Source organism: Poecilia reticulata, chromosome 6 (assembly GCF_904066995.2).
Source record: "Poecilia reticulata chromosome 6, P_reticulata-male-v2, whole genome shotgun sequence".
NCBI lineage: Eukaryota > Metazoa > Chordata > Actinopteri > Cyprinodontiformes > Poeciliidae > Poecilia > Poecilia reticulata.
Window position 1 is genome coordinate 6,392,176 of NC_088835.1, and position 19,211 is coordinate 6,411,386.

Genomic DNA, 19,211 nt, shown 5'->3' on the forward strand with positions numbered 1-19,211 from the left:
CCGCTCGACTTTTAAACACCGCGAGATTGTCTGCGATTGGCCGATAGTAGTATTTAAAGGGCCACGTTAAATGCAGCGATAGTAAAACGTTCACTTAAAAGACACGACGATTGAAAACTGACTTTAGAGTTTCCTTAATTGTCTTTAAAAACAATTATGATTTGGAGCTTTAATTTCAGTCTTGTATTGTTATAAGTCTGTCAATAAATTCGAATTTGACGCAACATTTGTCGAAATCAAAAAATACTTAAGTTTTATTTTCATGTTGGCTTGTATCTGTAACATTGTCAAATATTTTCTATTTAAATTGTATTTAGTGCATTTTTCAAGTTTTTTCCACTACAGTGAGAAAAAAAACCTTTCAACATCACCACCGGTGCAAAAACATTAAAATTGCTGTAGCACAGATCTCTGCTGACCTCACCTGGTCAAAAAACGACCTTGGTATCTTGAAATGATCTCAGAGGACTGCAAGGTCTTTGAATTCACCCCTCTTAAAGCTGATACGTTTAAATGACATCACATGATGTACCATCCTTTAGTTTTTAAACATTACCCAATCAATTTCCCCCTTTGAAATCCAATGTATTTGAATTGATTTAAGCACCGTAAGTGAGTCTTCTTAAACATAGGTCAGAAACTATTTAAAAACACACACTGAGCAGGTCACCTTTAGACGAGATTTAATAAAGCCGTGCTTACAAATCAAAGACATAACTCAATAATCTATGTATACAGCAGATAAATCATAAGATACGACTGTATCAAAATAGAAAATAATTCACTTGAAACAAATTTACATGATGCAATAAATAGTGATAAAAAATACCATAAAAACAGATACCAGACTGTTAGAAAAATAGCTGAGGTTTCTTCGTGGCAGTTCCGTGGGTGCAACACAGTCTTCTTTCGTTTCCAGGCTGATTTACCTTGCGACTAGTTCAGGTAAGAAATATTTTTCAGCTTACAACGCCGACTGTGCCATTCTGTCTTCTGATTGGTGTATATGGACTATTTCTGTGGAAGAAAAAAAAGTTACGCAATGCACATATAAATCTGTAATATTTTTGTTTTCTTACAACTCATTCAGAAGTGATCAATTATAACTATTGGAGTACAGCTAATTTAATGAGATAATGTACAATTTCTTCCTAGAGGCATGGACTCTTAAATTCAGTGAAGGGAGATGAGAATTGTGTAGGAAGGCAGTGACCAGCCTAGGTTAGCATAGCATTATATGTGCTAAATGCAACTTTTTGGTGACATTTTGTTAAATTTAACACAGTTACATTGATCGATGCGATTTAAAGTCTATACTACACACCATCACACAAGGTAAACTTGCTCAGAATACCAGTCTTTTCCTACAGCTACACCATACCTGAGTGCTACAGTAGTTGGCCTGTGTTCCTCCTCTCCTCTGTCTCAGCTGCTCTGCCTCACCCCATCATGAAGCCCACTACAGCTTTCATATTCTGGATCCACTTGCTCTTCTTTGATTGCCATCCTTTTAGCGTCCTCTGCAGCACAAACACGTCAGTTAAGAGTTTTTCAGAAAAAAATAAAATAAAATTGCAAAACGCTACATTTCATTTGGTGCCCAAAGACATGGTACAACATACCTTTTGCCAGCTGCAGGTCGAAAGAGTACTGCGTCTCCAGCACCTCCCCGTTGGGCGTCAGACCTTTCATCTGGTCACGCAGTTCCTTCAGCTTTATGTAGAAATGCACCTTGTCTTGAGCGCGGGGGAACTGGGCACAGCGGGGGCTTGACGACGGCATCAGGAAGCACACCTGAGGGTACAGAGGATAAATGCCGTGTAGATCCTGCAGGGTACCGGGAGAACGGTTCGATATTAAAATGCGTTCTGCTCGACACGTACCGTTTCAGTGTCTGGGATTTTGTAAGGCTGCAGGCCGAACTCCAGATTCTTGCCCTTTACACCAAAGATTTCTTTGCAAAATATTTCATAAATCCCTAAAAAAATAAATAAACAAAAAGAAAGTAGAAGAAAATTATTGCTGATTGACAGTATCTGCGTTTCCATTGACCATATAATAGTGCAATCTGACATTTCGAAATTCGTTTCGCTTAATGGAAACAGGGCAATTTTGAAAAAAATCTTGTTTTTTGATAAAAAAAGTTTCGGCACTAGGATGAGGTCATTTATATTTTGGCTGAATCAAATTTTGATTATTTCACAAAACTGCAACAGAAACTATTTTTTTGCATCACACAAGTCACAACCAAATGTTGACACTGGAGCAAAGCATGAAGAAGAAATCGACAGGAAGTCAGTGCAAGGTTGATGATGTGATGATGAGTCATGTTTTTTAACGACTCATCACATGAGCAAATTTAATCACGTGAGATTTTAATTGTGTTTCTCATTTAACAGAAACACTTGCAACTGCGGAGTATTTCTTTGACATTAGCTGAACACTGACAAAGTTTTGATCACGTTTGCAATAGAGACGCGGCAGTCTGTGTCTGCATTCGTAGGATATCTTATAGCTTCAACGGGTTCGCTTCTTTTTACCTTTGCCATTAAAAGCGGCGATTAGCGGCTTGTACTTCTGTAGCTTTTCGAGCAGCTGTCGACCTCCCTCCCGGATTTCCTTACTGGCAAACAGAAAACGATGTCAGAAAAAACAAGACAAATTATTAAAAAAAAAAAAAAAAGAGGCATCTAAATGATGTTTTTTAAACTAGGACCCATCAGCACTGGAGTCCCTCATGGGTGCGTTCTCGCCCCACTCCTGTTCTCTCTCTAAAGCAAGCATCTTATATTGATGTTTTGATAGAACATCAACATTAACACAATCTAAGAGTTCCCCCTCAGAGTTGAAATGACATCACATGGCCAGATGGTTTGTACCTGGACAGGTCCTTGCTGCCTGGTGTGGTCCTCTCCACCATGTTGGTGAAGCCGATGCTGTATTTCTCAGGCAGGCTCTGGTCGTGCATGTAGTTGAGCTGCTGTTCGGTCAGACCAGACAGAAACAGACATTTCCCTGCGGAAAAACAAAACACATTTATTGTTCGCTAGATCTGCAAACAGGCTGAAAAAGAAAAAAATTGTTAGAGCAACTAAAACAGATTTAACAGTGTTGCCAGATAAACCACGTGGAAATATTCACACCCAGTAAAACCTTTTTTTTCTCCTCAATTTTGTCAAATTACAAACACAAACTTTAATGTATTTAAGGATTTTGTTTTAGAATAAACCAACAGAGCAGCATGTAATTGTGAAGTTGAGGGAAGTAAATACAATTCTAGAACATTTCATGATTAATTATTAAATCCCCTTTACTCTGATACCTTGAAAAAAACAACAGTGCAACAGTTGCGCAGAAATTGAGTGTGCGACGCATAGGGGTGCCACCCTAGACGGGGCGCCAGAACAACAGGAAAAAATGTACTCCTGGTTGGCATTTTCTGTATTTAACAGCTATTTGTGGATGTTTAAATGACATGATCACTGTATAGTATTAAAAGATTATTTTGTATTTTTTGTTCATTTTATTTAAGGTTGTTGATGGCTGGATGCACATTGCATCACTTTCAGAAAAGCCTTGGCAAAAGTAAGCATTTCAAATAACAGCCCTACACTGGTGTTCGGCTTGTAGGCAGCACTGAGACAGAACTTCAACATACAAAAATGGTTCCCTGGGTTCGGATAATGGCGTCCTTTGTAGGCTGATAATAGTCCTGGGTTGATTCCAATCTGAGAAGAAACATAAAGGGGGTTACTGTAGCAGCAAAATATTATTATTTTTTTTATCAACTGTTGCAGAATCCATAAAAAAAAAAGAAAAAAGACAACACTCACTATTAAAATGTCAAGATTGTAGGCTAGGACGTCAGGGAGTGTCTTCGCCATAACTTCAGCCACGCTCATGCCGTTGAAGCGGTTCAGAACCCGTTTGGCCTTTTTGGCAGCTTCCACTTCATCCATTTCCTCCTTCACCTCTTTATCCACCACCTGCTGCTTAGCCGGTCGGCCTCTTTTCTTCTTTACCGGTGTCACGGCTGGAACAGAGAAAAGAGACTGAACAAAAAAAAACAAAACAAAAACGCACCACACAACATCTCATTTCTGCTTCGTTTGTGGTTCGTTTCAGTAAGAGGCAAACATCGGGATGTTCAAACGAAGTCGATCTACCTGGAGGAGGAGCGTGAGGTTGAAGGTCAGGTTCCCGCTGCTGGATCATGTGCTGGTGCTCAGTCTGCTGCGGGGGCTGCAGGTGCTGCGGGTGCTGTAGATGCTGTAGATGCTGCAGATGCTGTAGATGCTGCGGATGCTCGCTGAAGCTCGGCTGGCCAATCTGCTCCTGGTAATGACCGGAGGCCGGAGGGTAGCTGTGGTAAAAGGGCTCCTGGTTTTCCAATGGTTCCCTGTGGACAGACAGCTCCGCCATGACGGGCTCCTCCATGTAGCCGTCGGCGTAATGGCCCAGGCTGTGATACGACATCATGTGTTGGGCCTCAGGGTGCTGCTGATTGGCCTGGTACCTAGAGAGACGGTAGATAATAATAATAATAATAAATGAGGAGAGCAAACACACACACAGAATAGGACGAATGGCAAGGAAAACTGTCATGTCTAATGGTAAACAGTGTGAGTGAGAGAAAAAAGTAAATCCACACAGTTCCACAAGACACAATACTTACAAACAACCATGCACTGACGTACATCACTTTGTGGATTATATTTGCCACTGTGTGCAGCTCATTTAAGGAAGAATGCAATATACAGTGCCTTACAAAAATATTCAACACTTTTTCTTTATACAAATAAAAAATATGTAGTGTAGCAAGTATTTTGCCCCATTTATGCTGCCCAAATAAAACATTGTGCCGACTAATTACTTCATGAAGTCAATCAGTAAATGAAGTCCAGCTGTGTCATGTGATCCATGTGTAAATACAACCGTTCTGTGACTCTAGCTACATGGAAAATGCCATGTTTAGAGAAAAACTACTGCTCAACACACTCAACAGACCATCTCCATGGTAACACGTGGTGGAGGTGGTATCATGCTGTGTAGATGTCGTTTTCTGCAGAGGCTGGTAAGAGTTGGGGTCTGAATATAAATGCACACCGCACTTTTCAGATGTTTACGCTTTTTTTTTTTGCAAGGCACTGCGTCTCTTCTTCCGTGTTTTGAGCATACGTATGTGTGTTTATATTTCCATCTACGTAACAGATGAGAAGTCAATTCCTCTCAAGTGTGCTGCTTTACATGCGATAGTTTTAACAGCTTTAACCACCCGCCCATCAATACGAAACAAACTTTTCAAAGCACGTTTGAGTTTATCATTTCTGACAAGTTAATGTGATTACCAGCTATGTTGCGACCAGTCAAAAAGAAGCCTGAATGCACAGTCTGATCACCTGTCTTGTAATTTTCTCCATCATGCATGAAAATGAGTGTGTGAGGGGAGATAAGATGAGAAGTTCCCCCAGTCAGTCGGTCAGCTCCAACATCAACTCACCACTGCTGAAAATAATCCGTGGGAACCGTCAATGCTGTAAACTGCTTTTCCTCCATATTAACTGTTGACTTATTTCAGTACATTTAATGTAATATTATACTACTGCTAAAACTCACCGACACACTTAGGGTTACAAAATAATGCCTCCGATTAACACACAAAGAAGAATCATCGTTACTAAAGGGATGAAAGAGCTAATATTGCTAACAGCTATAAGGAATTATATACAGGTGTATTGAAATTGTGGGCCGAGCTGTACATTAGCGAACCAAATACGTACTGGAGTGTAGGAACATACCTGTCGTACATTTTCTGATAAAGGTTAACATACGGAAACGAAGCCGCCGCAAAACAAAGACCATTTAAACGCTCAACATTTTCTTCTCTATCTGGTTTAATTGACGTTCTACCGCCACCTAGTGCTCATAATGTATACCTCAAGAGTAGAATTCTGTGTTTGTTAATATGCTTTTATTATTATTATTCTGAATAATTGTGAAATTACATTTACGTACAATACGTTCCATTAAAGTGGTATATATTATTTAGTAATTAAAATGTTGAAAAACAATACAGCTGACTGTAAAGCCAAGAACGTAGTATGTCGCTAGGCGGCGATAAACGTTGCTTTCAATGCGTACAACAACGCAAATAAATAGCATAGAAGAAAGTTGAAAGAAAAGATTTTTTATTTTTCAAGATCATCACTTTGAGTTTAAACCAGTAACTCAATCTAAATCGTTGCATTTGGTGAACAATTTATCTCTGTCCTCTTGCTTCGGGACAGCATTAGGTGAAATATGTTTTAATATATGGATTTCACGTCGGTGTGGTACATTTTCTTTTACTTTCAATCTGGAAACTTCAGGGGCAACTTGACTAAGTGCCCTGGGAGACCGCGTCATCCATAAATATATGCAGAGTGAGATGTCACCACTCATAGATCGTTTAATTGTTAGCTAAACACGACCTGTGTGCTGCTTGTGTCTCAATGACAGATACTGTGGTTTAAAATGGTTAGAAAAAACTCTACATAGCACCTATTTTTTGATGTAATAAATAAGGTAAGGATGCAAAGGCACCGCTTCCTGTTCCTTTAAGTATGTCTTAGCATACTGCTGTTTTGTCAGGGCTAATTTAAATTAGTTTACTCGGACTTCGTAACCTCTCTTCCTGCGCCACATGTATGTAACCAACATTTTGGATACAGATACTGTCAAAAAAAAAAAAACTGTTAAGCTGGAATATTGAAACATTTTTAGAATATGGCTTTTTCAGGTAATGTTCATACTTCAGTTTAAAAACCAAGTATAGAGTACTACAGAAAAGACAAAACAAAAATAAAATTGGTATGTCAAAAAAAAATTACTGATAAATGTTATGTGGAAGAGCTGAACTCACCATCCCCACACTGATGGTGTGGTCATCAAGGTGTGGGAATAAAATGTTCTGCATTCAGACAAATGTAATAAACGGTGTCCTCTAAGAGCAATCATAAGAAAATGACATGACATTGCACTGTGACTTGTTTTGTATGCTGGGTACTAAAACAAAACCCTTCTCTGGAACTTTTGGAGGAGATCAGAAAAATGTGCCAAACTAAGCTAGGCATCAACAGACAGCAGAAAGTGTTTATTATGGGTTATTTTTTTCCCCCCACTATTAATTTGACCAATCATCTCTTCTACAGGCTATCACTCCGTAAGAGATGCCAGCTGGTGTGTCGTGGCCCCGTTACATCCGGATGTTGGGGGCCAGTGTTCTGGCCATGTTTGCAGGAGCACAGGTCGTCCATCAGTACTACCTTCCTGATCTGGTAAGAAGCAGCTTGAATCCATTGTCGCTGTATAAGCTCTTTTTTTTTCCTTTTCTTTCATTTGAAACTTTCTGTTAAGAAGTTTAGAAACAGTCCTCATCAATAAGAATGTCAAAATAATTCTTAAATAATATTTATTTGACTTATTCTAGCTGTCTTTTTTCAATGTGGATTGATTGTACAACATACAATAAAAAAAAAACATTAAAAAAAAATTTAAGTGAAAATGTGCTGTGCATTTTTTTTCTCATCACCACACACAAGCTCAAACACACGCACGCACGCTTATGTCTGAAGACACCATTTTAGCAATCAGCTAACAATTTGGTGAAATTCACTGATGTTGCAAAACAAAAGAAGTTCCCAGAATATGTCTGAAAACGTTTTCATCGTATAATACCAACATTCGTTTTGACTATGACTGTAAGTGTGGCGCTCAGACCAAGATTGCTCAGTTTTTGTTTTGTGTTTCAGAGTATACCAGAAAGCCCACCAAAACCCGGAGAGCTTCGGACAGAACTACACGGTTACAAAGCTAGAGAAGAAGCTGCTGCTGCCTTTCAGAGGCTTAAAGAAGGACAAAATGTAGACTGACGGGGAAATATGTTTCTTTTAGAAGAAATACTACTATGTTCCTTGGGACAGAATCTCTTCTGAAACAACTGAAAAGGATATGTTGGTCTTTCGCCTTATGTTGTACACAGACAATAAATCTTCATGTCTGAATGAAACTGAGCCAAAAGAGACCTGGAGAACAGAACCATGAAATCGCATCATTATTACCTCCAGCCTTCTTTCATTTGACTGCAGTTTAATCCATTTATAAGAATCAGTCTCAATCACACTTGGCTTTCTCTGAATTATTGTCATGAGCATAATTATTTTGATGACCGTTTTGTCCATTTTAAATGTTGCTTATTTTAGAGAAGTAATGAAAAGAGTTGAATAATATTAGAATGTTTTATTAATACATGTTATGCCCATTACCGCCGTGGTTTCCAGCTAGACAGTGAAATATATAAATAATAAAAGTGTCAAACTGGAATGCTGGCAGTATCTTGTTATCAATCTTACAAATTCTGATATATAAATATTGCGCTATGGTGAAATTAAGCGACATATACATTATTTGAGCATTTTTAACTTTTTTTGTGGAAGACGAACGTCGTCTTTTTAAGCCTCTAAGACATGAATTCGAAGCATGTTGTCAGTATGAATAAAATTTATATTTTTAGTGTAGAAAAGAAGCAGAAAAACATTGATACATATTTACAGACCTGCCTCCTTTCTTTCTTTCTTTCTTGTTGACGGAGTCAGGGTTAACGCGCAGTGGGTTTTACCGTTTCCGTGCGCGCGCTTCTGGCCTGTGGTATCATAGCAACCCGATTCAACAGAAAAGAGGAAAAATGTCGACCGAGAGAGAGAGAGACGCAAAAGAATATCTCGAGCAACACAAGATTTTTGAGCTCATGGACAACATGACCAGCATGCTCCTGTTTTACAGACCCGGTTAGAGTTTATTTCTTCCTCAAACGTGCAATATCCGTCTCTCGTGAGCGTCATTAGCACGATTTCTTTTCCACAGCTGCTGATTTACGGTTTGTTTAAATTATACTTAACGTCATCGTCACTTTGATCCTGCTGCAATCAAATGTTTTAATGTTAATTAGCTATTCACTTTTTAAAAATGTACTTTGTAGAGATGTTCGTTGAGCTTATTTGTCTTATTAAACTCACACTGAATTAAGTTCAAAAGCTAAGTCTTTAAACTCTAAAAAGACAAGTTTCTGTCAGTTATCTTTGCCGTTGTAGTCATCAGGGCTAAATGAGTATTTACACAATGCATAAAGATAAATGCAGTGTGGATTTTCTAAGCACGTTTATAAAGCAGAATTTAGTCTAATTCAGATTTTCTAAAAGTTATGACAAGCTTTGTTTTGATGTAAGATCCAACAACCATTTAAAAAAAAGTCGTCCTGCAAGTTTGGAATTCAAAATAACCCAAAGGAAGAACAAAACTGATCCTATTTTTACACCAAGCCACATGAGCCTATCAAACATCCAGCATTATTCCAGATGTTTGTTGGTGGATACAACAAAATGTAAGGTAAAGGTGGATCTGTTGGAAATATTTACCCCAAAAACAAATGGCATGTGTGTAAGAAAAATATTATTGTTGGTCCACCATTTCCACCTTGTAAAAACAACAGTTCCTACAAATAATTTAAAGCCAAAAATTGCTTTGTTGTCACTGTAGTTAAAATATTTTAGTCTGAATATCTTGATAGCTTTGATCCTGCTGCAAGCTCCTCTTTTGCCCTTTTTGCATTTCATTTTCTTAAATGACTCATTTTCATTACTTATTTCTTTTTCGTGTGTAAGTTTTTGCCTTTGTCGTGTTCGGTGACTGTGTCATTCAGAGAACCCCAAGGAGTTTCTCATTGAGCAGCTGGAGCTGCTGAAGGTTTCCCGGGAAAGTGGAATGAGAGGGCCAAATCTGTTTGACAACTCCAACCTGACTGCCCTCTACGGGATAATGGATCCCGCTAACCAGAAGTATATCAGTTTTGCACAGTACAAGCAGGGTGAGTGGTGCTGCTGGTCACTTTCAGGAAGTCTTAAAACTGTAGCATACCTATTTTCCGAGAACAAACTTTTTCTTTTAAGGTTCTTAAAACCACAAACGCTTGAAGCTGTGAAAGAATAAGCTTAGTTTTAACATTCTAATAAGATCCAAACACTCCTATAACTCCAGTATTACAGGCGTGGTCACCAGGAAGTAATAGAGGGGGCCTCAAAATGTTGGAGAGAATTTATCAAAACAAATTATGATACTTTTTTTTTTTTTATCATAAAATCTATAATCATTATTATAAGTTAAAATAATTTAACTTGACTGGCAGCCATCTTTCTGACAGCTTGAGGAGCTGCTTTGCTCCTCAAGCTAGCACAGCTGTGCTAGCAAACGCAAAATGGACAAGTTTCTGACAAGAAATAGACAGAAGGAGCCGACCAGGAGCCCAGCTCAGAACTCATGAAAAACTAGAATCGGAAAGTGTAAGGCTGCCTATGTTCTAAAAGAGTGTAGTAATTATTAATGAGTGAATAAAAGTAAGTTAAAAGAACATTCTAAAAGCTGATGTTTCTGTACACATTTTGCATTGCCTGTTGGTTTAGTTCCTTCACTAAACTAATGCTGCTTGCGGGGCGGCGGCAGGGGAAAGTTTGGGAACATATGCCACAATTTATTTGTACAGGTCATATTGTTGATGATCTCAACAAGGTCACTTTTGATATATTAATCACATTTTTGCAAAGGTAATGTTATTCCTGTCAATACTGTAATTTACAGTGTTTCAATGTGAATATCATCCAAAACTCGGCCTGCTATTTGCAAAGCTATTTCTCCCCGCAGCTCTGACCATGCTCGGCATAAAAGACATCAACCCTAACCCTGAGGGCAGAGCGCAAGACAAAATATCCCATGAAAGTTTTAAAGCCGAAGCGTAAGTGCAGCTTGCTGAGTCTGCTATGTATGACATAGTATGTTTTGTTATGAATTGTTCAGCGAGTTCATCTTTTTTTTTTTTTTTTTAGGATGGAAGTTCTGATGAGAGACTCAGCAACATATGCAAAATTGTGAAAGTTTTTTTTTCTCCTTCCTCTGCAACGGCTGTTATTTTATTCCATGTTATGGTCATAGAGATATTATTTGTTTTGCTTCAGGTAGAAATCGTGACGTTGCTAAGCCTGCGGAAAATGCAGAAATTCCCTGCTGAATTGAGCTTATTCTGGTTCAATTTTTATTTTTTTTTATATTATAAATTTGAATAAATATACTAGCATGCACTCTTGTCAAAAAGTCTCTCCAATAAGCCTCAAGTTTTACTTAATTTAATGTATTTTTCACACAATAACCGTGTTTTTGTATTAGCCATATTTTACTTTATGGCTGCTAATTTTTATTTTTACCGATTTACAGCACACAAAGAACAGGGACCTCATTAATATAAGAGAATATTTAAGAATTTATGACTCTGCTTTCTCAGTATTACCTATCTTGGTAATACGACACTTCATTTTAGGATGAAGTGTCGTAATTACATTATAATTATGAGGTGTGTATGAGTATACAAAAATTGTTTTGTAGTTAAGAGTAGAATTATAGCATTACTTCCAACATATGTCTACTCAAGCAAAAGTGAAAAGAAGCCATCCAAGAAATAACTCAAGTGAGGAAAAAAGTATTTCGTAAAAACTTGATGTAAGTATTGAGTAACTGATCATATCATCTTACTAAATTAAAAAAAATAAAATAAAACAAAGTACTTTCAATGACTGTATATTGTGTTCACTGTATCTTCTTGATCTCCAAATGGCGCAAAAGGTTTAGTTGATTTAAAATAGCATTAAAATAACAAAGTTTGTGGACGAACAAAATACCTCATTTTAACATGAACTATGTGTGTCTCATACATTTTTGGTCAACATCATCTTCATTCAGTAAAACAACTCACGGTGGGAAGAGTATTGTGAAATTTTACTCAAGGAAGAAAAGTGATACCTCACATTAATATTGCTAAAATAAAAGTAAAAATAACGTTTTATTTTTAAAAAATTCTAAAAGTAGTTTTTAGTCAAGTAAATCTAACTGAGTAAATGTTCCCACACCTCCAAGCAGGCGAAAATAGGCTTCCATGTCTTTGGGTTTGAATTATTGTTAAAATGTTGCATAATTTAAAAAACATAATCTTGAATGCCAAATATAAAGCACTCATGCTTAGGTATCATTCAAAACTAGCAGGCCCTGTTAAACACATTAAAATATATATTTTCCTGGTATTACACTTTACAATGTATTTGAATAAAGCAATATACAGTCTGCATCCAAAGACTTACAGCGAAAGGAACCCGTTTCAGCGTTGCGCTATTGAACGCTCCCCGGAAGGGGCGTGTCCAGGAAGTGACATGGCCGCCTCCTTATACGGAGGCTCCTCGCTTCTTCTCGGTTACTTGTAGGTTAAAGTAGTTTGTCATTTTCCGCTCAAAGTTTCTCCAGTAGTTTTCGGGACAGCGCCCAGCGGAGCTCAGCATGGGCACCGTCCATGCCAGGGTAAGGAAGAGTCCGCCGGGATTGTGTTAGCTAGGACTTTGACCTCTCTGAGCATTTAGTGGGAGTTATCTGTCAGAGCGCCTTCTGGACTGGAAGCAAAGGCCCAACACAGTTCACCCAGCAAGGCTCTAACTGGGCTCAGCATGCCACTCTTTTATAGCATGGTGCTATTAATTCAAGCTAGGAACGGTTTAATCTCAACGAATTCATGTTAAACACAAGGATAAGGGACCGTTCACGGTTTGACTCCAATCTGTAATGATGCTGGTGTGTCTGTAGTGTTGCTGAAGCCATAAAAGCAGATTATACTCATACCTACAACACTGTTTGAACATTTCTGACCAGAAAATCTGGGAAATATTTCACTAAAAAGATGCATTTATCATTGACATGTAAAAGTGGTTTCCTGACTCATTGTTTTTGTTGCCCTATACTCTTTAATCATATTCTCCATTACTCCTCATTGCATTATTAAGCTTGTATAACCATGTATAATGCTATTGGAAACAGAACAGCAAGCTGTTCCTACTGCAGCCAATATATTGTAGCATATTGGTTATTACACTTGAAATAATATTGTTTACAGTGTATTTATTACAATGACACATGGACATGTTAGAAAAAAACACACTTATGTAAGTTTTCTATTCCATACTGTGAAGAATATTCTAAGTTTTAGCCATTATTCCCAGCTATTATTCTCCATGCAGCTTTCTCTGACATGTCGGAAAATTCATGTTAATGCCAGGTGTCATGTCAGTCTTATGCACACAGTGTTGCTCTAAAAACATTAACAAGAGGGCTTTTATGTCTGTTGCTTGTGTTGCCATGTGACGTTTGTTTTTGTTTCTGGTGTTACTCCTCCTCATGTTGTTTTTTTTTTTTTTTTTTACTAAGAACCAACATCTGATTAAATATGTTTGTTTTTAGATATTTAACATATAAGTTTGGTAAAACACTATGTGTGCTTTCAGTGATTTTAATTGTTTTCCACATATTTTGTTTCCATAGAGCCTGGACCCTCTGCCCATGCAGGGGCCAGAGTTAGGTGTCCAAGCGGACGACGTCGAAGCTCTGGAGATTGAACAGGAGCCAAAGCAAGAAGTTCTTGAAAACAAAAACGTGAGAATATTATTATTTTTAATTTTAGGCAGCAATATCTCAAGATATTGTAACCCTATCTCATTGTTACTCTGTTTGCCCTAAGGGTGGATTTGTTGCTATATGACCATGTAGTACTCTGTATGAATGACTTCCGTTGATCTTTTGTTTCGTCATTTGCTCTGTTGAATTTTGTTTTCATGACATTTTAGACTGTGTTTCTCCTGTTTGTTTGGGGCTTTTTTTTCAGGTTGTTGTCCAGCAAGTCACCTTTGATGGACTTGGAAGAACAGAGGATGACTTTTTGAGTTATGAAATTGCCGAAGTGTTCAGGGCAAAAAACCTGATTGACGTACGTCCGCCTCATCACACCGCACTATTTGTTGCTTGTTCAGTGGATACGTGTTTGGAGCAGTCGCTGGCATCAACACGCTTGAATTTGTGACGCAGGTAATGCGGAGGTCTCACGAAGCGCGACAGAAGCTGCTGCGTCTCGGTATCTTCAGAAAGGTGGAGGTCGTCATCGACACTTCGCGAGGTACCGTCTGCCGCCTCATTTTTATTTGGAGGAGTTTCGTTTTCCGGCACATGAGCAGAGTTCGTATGTTCTTAGCTTGTTTTATCGGGACGCGCGATATATCGGCACCAGTATCGGTATCGACTGATGTTTGTCCCTCCAGAATGTCTATTATTTTTACTATTTTTAGCCACTGTTTGTTCAGTAAAGGTGCATCAATAAATGTCAGTAATTTTGAATATTATTAAATGCAGTTACTGTTTAACTGAAGCAGAGAAACTGTGACGAAGTCAGTGGTGTGGTTGTTTTTCCCAAATTTCGGTAGTGTTGTGAAATATATATATATTCATAATTTGTGTACAATATTGTTATTGGCTGTGACAGCAATATCAATATCGGATATTGTTATCGACCCAAATTGTCAAATCAGTGCATCCCTCTTGTTTTGTTTTGCCTCCAGGTGAAGACGCCCTTCCTAATGGCCTTGACGTGACCTTTGAGGTCACTGAGCTCAGGCGTTTGACAGGCAGCTATAACACTATGGTCGGAAACAATGAAGGGAGCATGGTTAGTGTTAAAATTTTTTATTATTATTATCTTATTAGATGTTGTCTTAGTTATATATTGTTACATATAATTCATAACATCAGGTTTTATTAAAATAAGTCGCTTCCTGGTTTTTACTTTCCGTCGTTTCAGGTACTCGGAGTAAAATTACCAAATTTGTTAGGTCGGGCAGAAAAGCTGACATTCCAGTTCTCCTACGGCACCAAAGAGACGTCGTACGGAGTCTCCTTCTTCAAACCCCAACCAGGACAGTTTGAGCGCAAGTAAGATATGGGATCAGCTTTTAGAAAACAAAAATAGTTTGGAGGTCAATCTAATTTGATAAGTACATACGAAAACTTAAAGGGACAGTATCATGTAAATTTTACTCTTTTGAAATTAACGTCATGTTATAATTTATTCCCTCAACAAAAACATACCTGGAGTGTTGCTTTGATTATTTATTGCATGTCTGAGAAATGCCTGGGTGGACGTAGGCCCGCCTTCAAGGACAAAGCTCCTCCTCGGAGCTGCAGTTTCCAAGCTCCCGCCTCACAGAGCAGCCCTGCTCCGCAATCTGATTAGAAGGACTTTAAACCATAGATGCAGATTAAAAGTTCCACCAAATTTAAAACCGTAACATCTCCTCTTTCCTTTTCCCTTTCAGCATCTCTGTCAACGCGTACAAAGTTACAGGTCAGTTTCCGTGGAGCTCGCTAAGAGAGACGGATCGAGGCATCTCTACAGAACTTAGCGTAAGCGCTTCTCTTAAGTGCCTTTTTGTCACATTTTGCGCCATTATAAATGCTGTCTCTTTTTGTTTTTTTGTGTGTGTTTGTTTGGATCTGGTTGAGCTCAGGTTTTGAGAAACAATCAGCTTCTAAAGTAATGTCTTGTGCCAGTTTTTACTAGCCTGACATAAGCCTTTCATTCAGAACTTACTGTGGTATAGTTTAAAAAAAAAGAAAACAGCCTCATGGGGTAATGTTGTATGATAATTTATTATTGCAGATCTCTACTAACTCAAAAGTTGTTTCACATATACCACATGCAGTTTCCTTTGTGGAAGACCAGCCAAACCCTGAAGTGGGAGGCTGTGTGGAGAGAGCTGGGCTCTCTGGGTCAGACGGCCTCGTTCGCCATCCGAGAGGAGAGCGGCCATTCTCTCAAGTCTTCCCTTTCGGTATTTGTCGTTTTTTTTTTTTTTACACCACAAAGTTATAGTATGTGGTCAAAAATTGGTGTTTGGTTCCAAAAAAAAAAAGAATTGGTTGCAAAATGGTTAGCAAAGGTTATAAACCAGCTTCTTCTAATGAAGAAATTTTAACTGGCTTATTTAGTTGTTGTTGTCCAGCGGGAGACAATGACATTTCTGAGAATAAAAAGCAAATTGAATATTGTTAGCACCTGTCATCTTGTTTTCCAGCACGCTATGGTCATCGATACCAGAAATTCCTCCATCCTCCCGAGGAAAGGCGGATTACTGAAGATTCATCAGGTTTGATCTCCACTGGAACATTTTTGTTTGGCTGCTTATTGCCAAGTGACGACAATGCGACAGATCTCGTTTGTAACGCCGACGTTTTGTGTTTGTGCAGGAATTGGCTGGTTACACTGGGGGCGACGCCAGGTTCCTGAAGGAGGACTTTGAGGTTCAACTCAACAGAACTCTCATTTTGGATTCGGTGAGATTTATGGTTGAACTCCTCATCCACTAATCAAAGATCATCATCCAAAACACAGTTTGAGGCGGGTTTGAATGTTTGGTGTGTGAAAAATGTTACGCTCCACTGACAGATTTTGTTTGTTGTTGTTTTTTCTTTGCTGCTACACTCAACTGTTTTACATCATCATAAAAATGTCAACTCAAAGATAAGCCTGAGTTAATAGCAAGAATCACTGACAACTTTTATTAAATCAAATCAATTAAATTTTAAAGCTTATTGAATCTTATTAAAAATAGCCGCCTGTAAGTTATCAACATCACAACATCACAACCTCGTTAAATCATTAAATTGATAGAAGCTGTTAGTATTTAATTAAAAACTTTTTTGTTTTTGCTCTTTGATTTCCTGGAACTTTTATGTGTATTTCTTGTAGCGTGCCTCAGGGCTGAATTCTGGGTCTTCTTTACATTTGCTCCCGTTGGGGCCCACACTCAGAAAGCACGGCCTTCTATTCCATTGTTATTCAGACGACTCTCAGATCTACAGATAGAAAATGTTAATACGATTAGAATAATCAAAAGTTGCAGCCCTACAATGAACTTTTATCATGTGGTTTCAATGCACAACAGTTCTTAACAGTTTTTTGTTTCATTCAGGTTATTTCTGCCTCATTGTGGGGAGGCCTGCTTCTACCCATTGGTGATAAGTCAACATGCATTGCAGACAGGTACATAAAAGAACAATATTTAGAGAAATTACTATGTGGAGAGAGTACTTCAAATTTCCATCAGGATATTTTGTAAAAAAAACAACCAAAAAACACCTCACTGTATCTTTGCTAACTTGTAGGTTCTACCTCGGTGGCCCGACCAGCATCAGGGGATTTAGTATGTACAGCATGGGCCCACAAAGCGACGGTAAGACAAAGACGTTTATCAGCAAAGTTGAAATTTGATGTTCTACTCTAAAGCCGTTGTTACTGATTTTACTGGCATCAGGTGATTTCCTGGGAGGTGAAGCCTACTGGGCGGGAGGCCTCCACCTCTACACGCCTCTACCCTTCAGACCGGGCCGAGGCGGTTTCGGCGATCTCTTCAGAACCCATTTCTTCCTTAACGCCGGAAACCTTTGTAATCTCAACTACGGTGAGGCGAAAAAAGCCGGAGCTCACGCAGCCATCTGTTCTTTTTTTTCCTCCCCGTTCGACTGAGATCCCGTGTTTTGTTTCCGTCAAGGCGAAGGGCCTCAGGCACATTTGAAGAAACTGGCAGAATGCATCCGCTGGTCCTATGGGCTGGGCATCGTGCTGCGTTTGGGGAACATTGCCAGGGTGGAACTGAACTACTGCATTCCCATGGGAGTCCAAAGTGGAGACAGGTAGCCGCTTTAGACCTTTGTGTTGTTTTTATGGTTATGAGAAAAAAGCCTCACTAAAATTAATCCGATTATTAGTTCCTTTCAATAATGTGTTGTTCAGATCGGTTACCATGCAGATTTTAAAGGGCTTCCAAATGTCAGATATGATCATAGGAAAAAGTAATAAAAATAATAAAATTATAACGCAAAATAATAAATAGTAATTTTGAAAACTTTATCTTTATTATTATTATAAATTTTCTGTTTTCTCCTTACAGACAGAGTGGAACAAATATTTTAGAATGCCTAATAAGGAGTGCATAAACAGCTTTAAGATAAATTTAAAAGGGCAGCCTTGATGGAAAGCTCAAAAATCGACTTTTGACCATGTTATAATGTTATTATTATAATGTTGTTATAATGTCATGTTATAATGTTATTCCCTCATCAAAATTATACCTGGAGTGTTGCTTTGATTTCTTCATAAATGTTTGAGAAATCCTTTAATCTCCCGTGGCAACCATTCAGCTGTGCAGAACGCCCTGGTGGACCTAGCCCCGCCTTCAATACATAGCTCCTCCTCTGAGCTGAATTCACCAAGTTTCCACCTCAAAAAGCAACCTATTTAATTTAAAAAGATATTTATGTAAGGTTAGGTTTTAAAAACAATCTAATCAGTGTAAGATTCTGTTTCTACAATAAAATATATTTTTTTGTATACAGTAAGTAAAACATTTGAGAGGTTTTTTTTTTACTTGCTTTGATTTAGGTCTCAGAAATGTTCTCTGTTTTCCTTGCAGGATATGCGACGGGGTCCAGTTCGGAGCAGGAATTAGGTTCTTGTGAAGATACTAAACTTTTGTCGATTGTGTTGAAAGTTTGTTTGTACAGTATTGTTGGAAAAACTTAGTTCAATAAAATTGTCTCATCTGACTTCAGTTTGTGAAGCTTTTTTTAAAAAAACATTTTGCTGTGGAATGAGAAGAAATGAGGGCAGATCAGTGTGTAAAGCTGCTTTACCTCTGTTAGATTCATCATAAACTTAAGAGTCAATCTCTGACTTATTAATGTTCCCTTATAAATAAGACTTTGAGAACAAAAGTTTCTATTGTTATGATTATTATTATTATATATCTTTATTTTTTTTTTAGCCATTCAGCGACTGACTTAGTGCTGACTGGTTTGGATCTTTGTCTTGCTGCGTTACACGTGTGTGCCTAAGTTTAAGGCTATGGACCGATGGCGTAGTATTTTCCTCCATGATTTTTTGGTTGGGAACAGAATGAATTATTTCAGATCATCACACAACCATTTCCATTGAATTTCTTTAGCTTGGGGAATGAGGATAGGGTTTTTTTGAGAATGTCTGTTCTGTGTTTCATGCAGTTAGACTGGTTCTACTTAACTGATTTCTTAATTGAACAGGTCTAGCAGGTGTCAGACCTGGGTGTGGATTTTGAAATGAAACTTGTGGAAAAATCACACTTTATTTAGAATGAAACTGAGTACTTTTTCACATAATTTGCTGTGGAGGGCGTTACTTCTCTAGTCAATAAAACCATTTGACAATTGATTTTTGATTCTACTCATGTTCT

General features: G+C 38.2%; 4 protein-coding genes across 7 annotated transcripts; 3 read left to right on the forward strand and 1 right to left on the reverse strand.

Annotated features, from left to right (window-relative positions):
* Nucleotides 1–666: 666 nt before the first annotated feature.
* Nucleotides 667–8,680, reverse strand: tdg.2 (thymine DNA glycosylase, tandem duplicate 2). Of its 3 annotated transcripts, none has more exons than XM_081607740.1 (10): nucleotides 8,594–8,680; nucleotides 4,167–4,516; nucleotides 3,834–4,033; nucleotides 3,659–3,728; nucleotides 2,880–3,015; nucleotides 2,541–2,623; nucleotides 1,884–1,978; nucleotides 1,623–1,794; nucleotides 1,382–1,520; nucleotides 667–1,017 (listed from the first exon to the last, which is right to left on the reverse strand). In XM_081607740.1, the coding sequence occupies exons 2-9, from the start codon at nucleotides 4,477–4,479 to the stop codon at nucleotides 1,426–1,428; spliced, it is 1,164 nt and encodes a 387-aa protein (XP_081463866.1). In that variant the 5' UTR covers nucleotides 4,480–4,516; nucleotides 8,594–8,680; the 3' UTR covers nucleotides 667–1,017; nucleotides 1,382–1,425. The 3 variants fall into 3 exon arrangements, with proteins under 3 accessions (XP_081463866.1, XP_008408994.1, XP_008408993.1); XM_008410772.2 differs by lacking the exon at nucleotides 8,594–8,680 and adding an exon at nucleotides 5,799–5,921; XM_008410771.3 differs by lacking the exon at nucleotides 8,594–8,680 and adding an exon at nucleotides 5,501–5,908.
* Nucleotides 4,936–8,361, forward strand: uqcc6 (ubiquinol-cytochrome c reductase complex assembly factor 6). 2 transcript variants are annotated; one of them, XM_008410775.3, is made up of 3 exons: nucleotides 4,936–5,074; nucleotides 7,191–7,316; nucleotides 7,791–8,361. In XM_008410775.3, exons 2-3 carry the CDS (start codon nucleotides 7,209–7,211, stop codon nucleotides 7,908–7,910), a joined length of 228 nt encoding a protein of 75 aa, XP_008408997.1. In that variant the 5' UTR covers nucleotides 4,936–5,074; nucleotides 7,191–7,208; the 3' UTR covers nucleotides 7,911–8,361. The 2 variants fall into 2 exon arrangements, with proteins under 2 accessions (XP_008408997.1, XP_008408996.1); XM_008410774.3 differs by lacking the exon at nucleotides 4,936–5,074 and adding an exon at nucleotides 6,410–6,564.
* Nucleotides 8,671–11,165, forward strand: LOC103465700 (EF-hand calcium-binding domain-containing protein 10-like). The gene is made up of 4 exons (XM_008410769.3): nucleotides 8,671–8,825; nucleotides 9,737–9,901; nucleotides 10,732–10,822; nucleotides 10,914–11,165. The coding sequence occupies exons 1-4, from the start codon at nucleotides 8,723–8,725 to the stop codon at nucleotides 10,957–10,959; spliced, it is 405 nt and encodes a 134-aa protein (XP_008408991.1). The 5' UTR covers nucleotides 8,671–8,722; the 3' UTR covers nucleotides 10,960–11,165.
* Nucleotides 11,166–11,648: 483 nt separating this feature from the next.
* samm50 (SAMM50 sorting and assembly machinery component) lies at nucleotides 11,649–18,549 on the forward strand. Its single transcript, XM_008410768.3, has 15 exons — nucleotides 11,649–12,429; nucleotides 13,441–13,551; nucleotides 13,781–13,882; nucleotides 13,981–14,068; nucleotides 14,508–14,614; nucleotides 14,747–14,877; nucleotides 15,261–15,348; nucleotides 15,648–15,776; nucleotides 16,020–16,091; nucleotides 16,192–16,278; nucleotides 16,917–16,987; nucleotides 17,110–17,177; nucleotides 17,259–17,405; nucleotides 17,496–17,637; nucleotides 18,417–18,549. The coding sequence occupies exons 1-15, from the start codon at nucleotides 12,409–12,411 to the stop codon at nucleotides 18,460–18,462; spliced, it is 1,410 nt and encodes a 469-aa protein (XP_008408990.2). The 5' UTR covers nucleotides 11,649–12,408; the 3' UTR covers nucleotides 18,463–18,549.
* The last annotated feature ends 662 nt before the right edge of the window (nucleotides 18,550–19,211 follow it).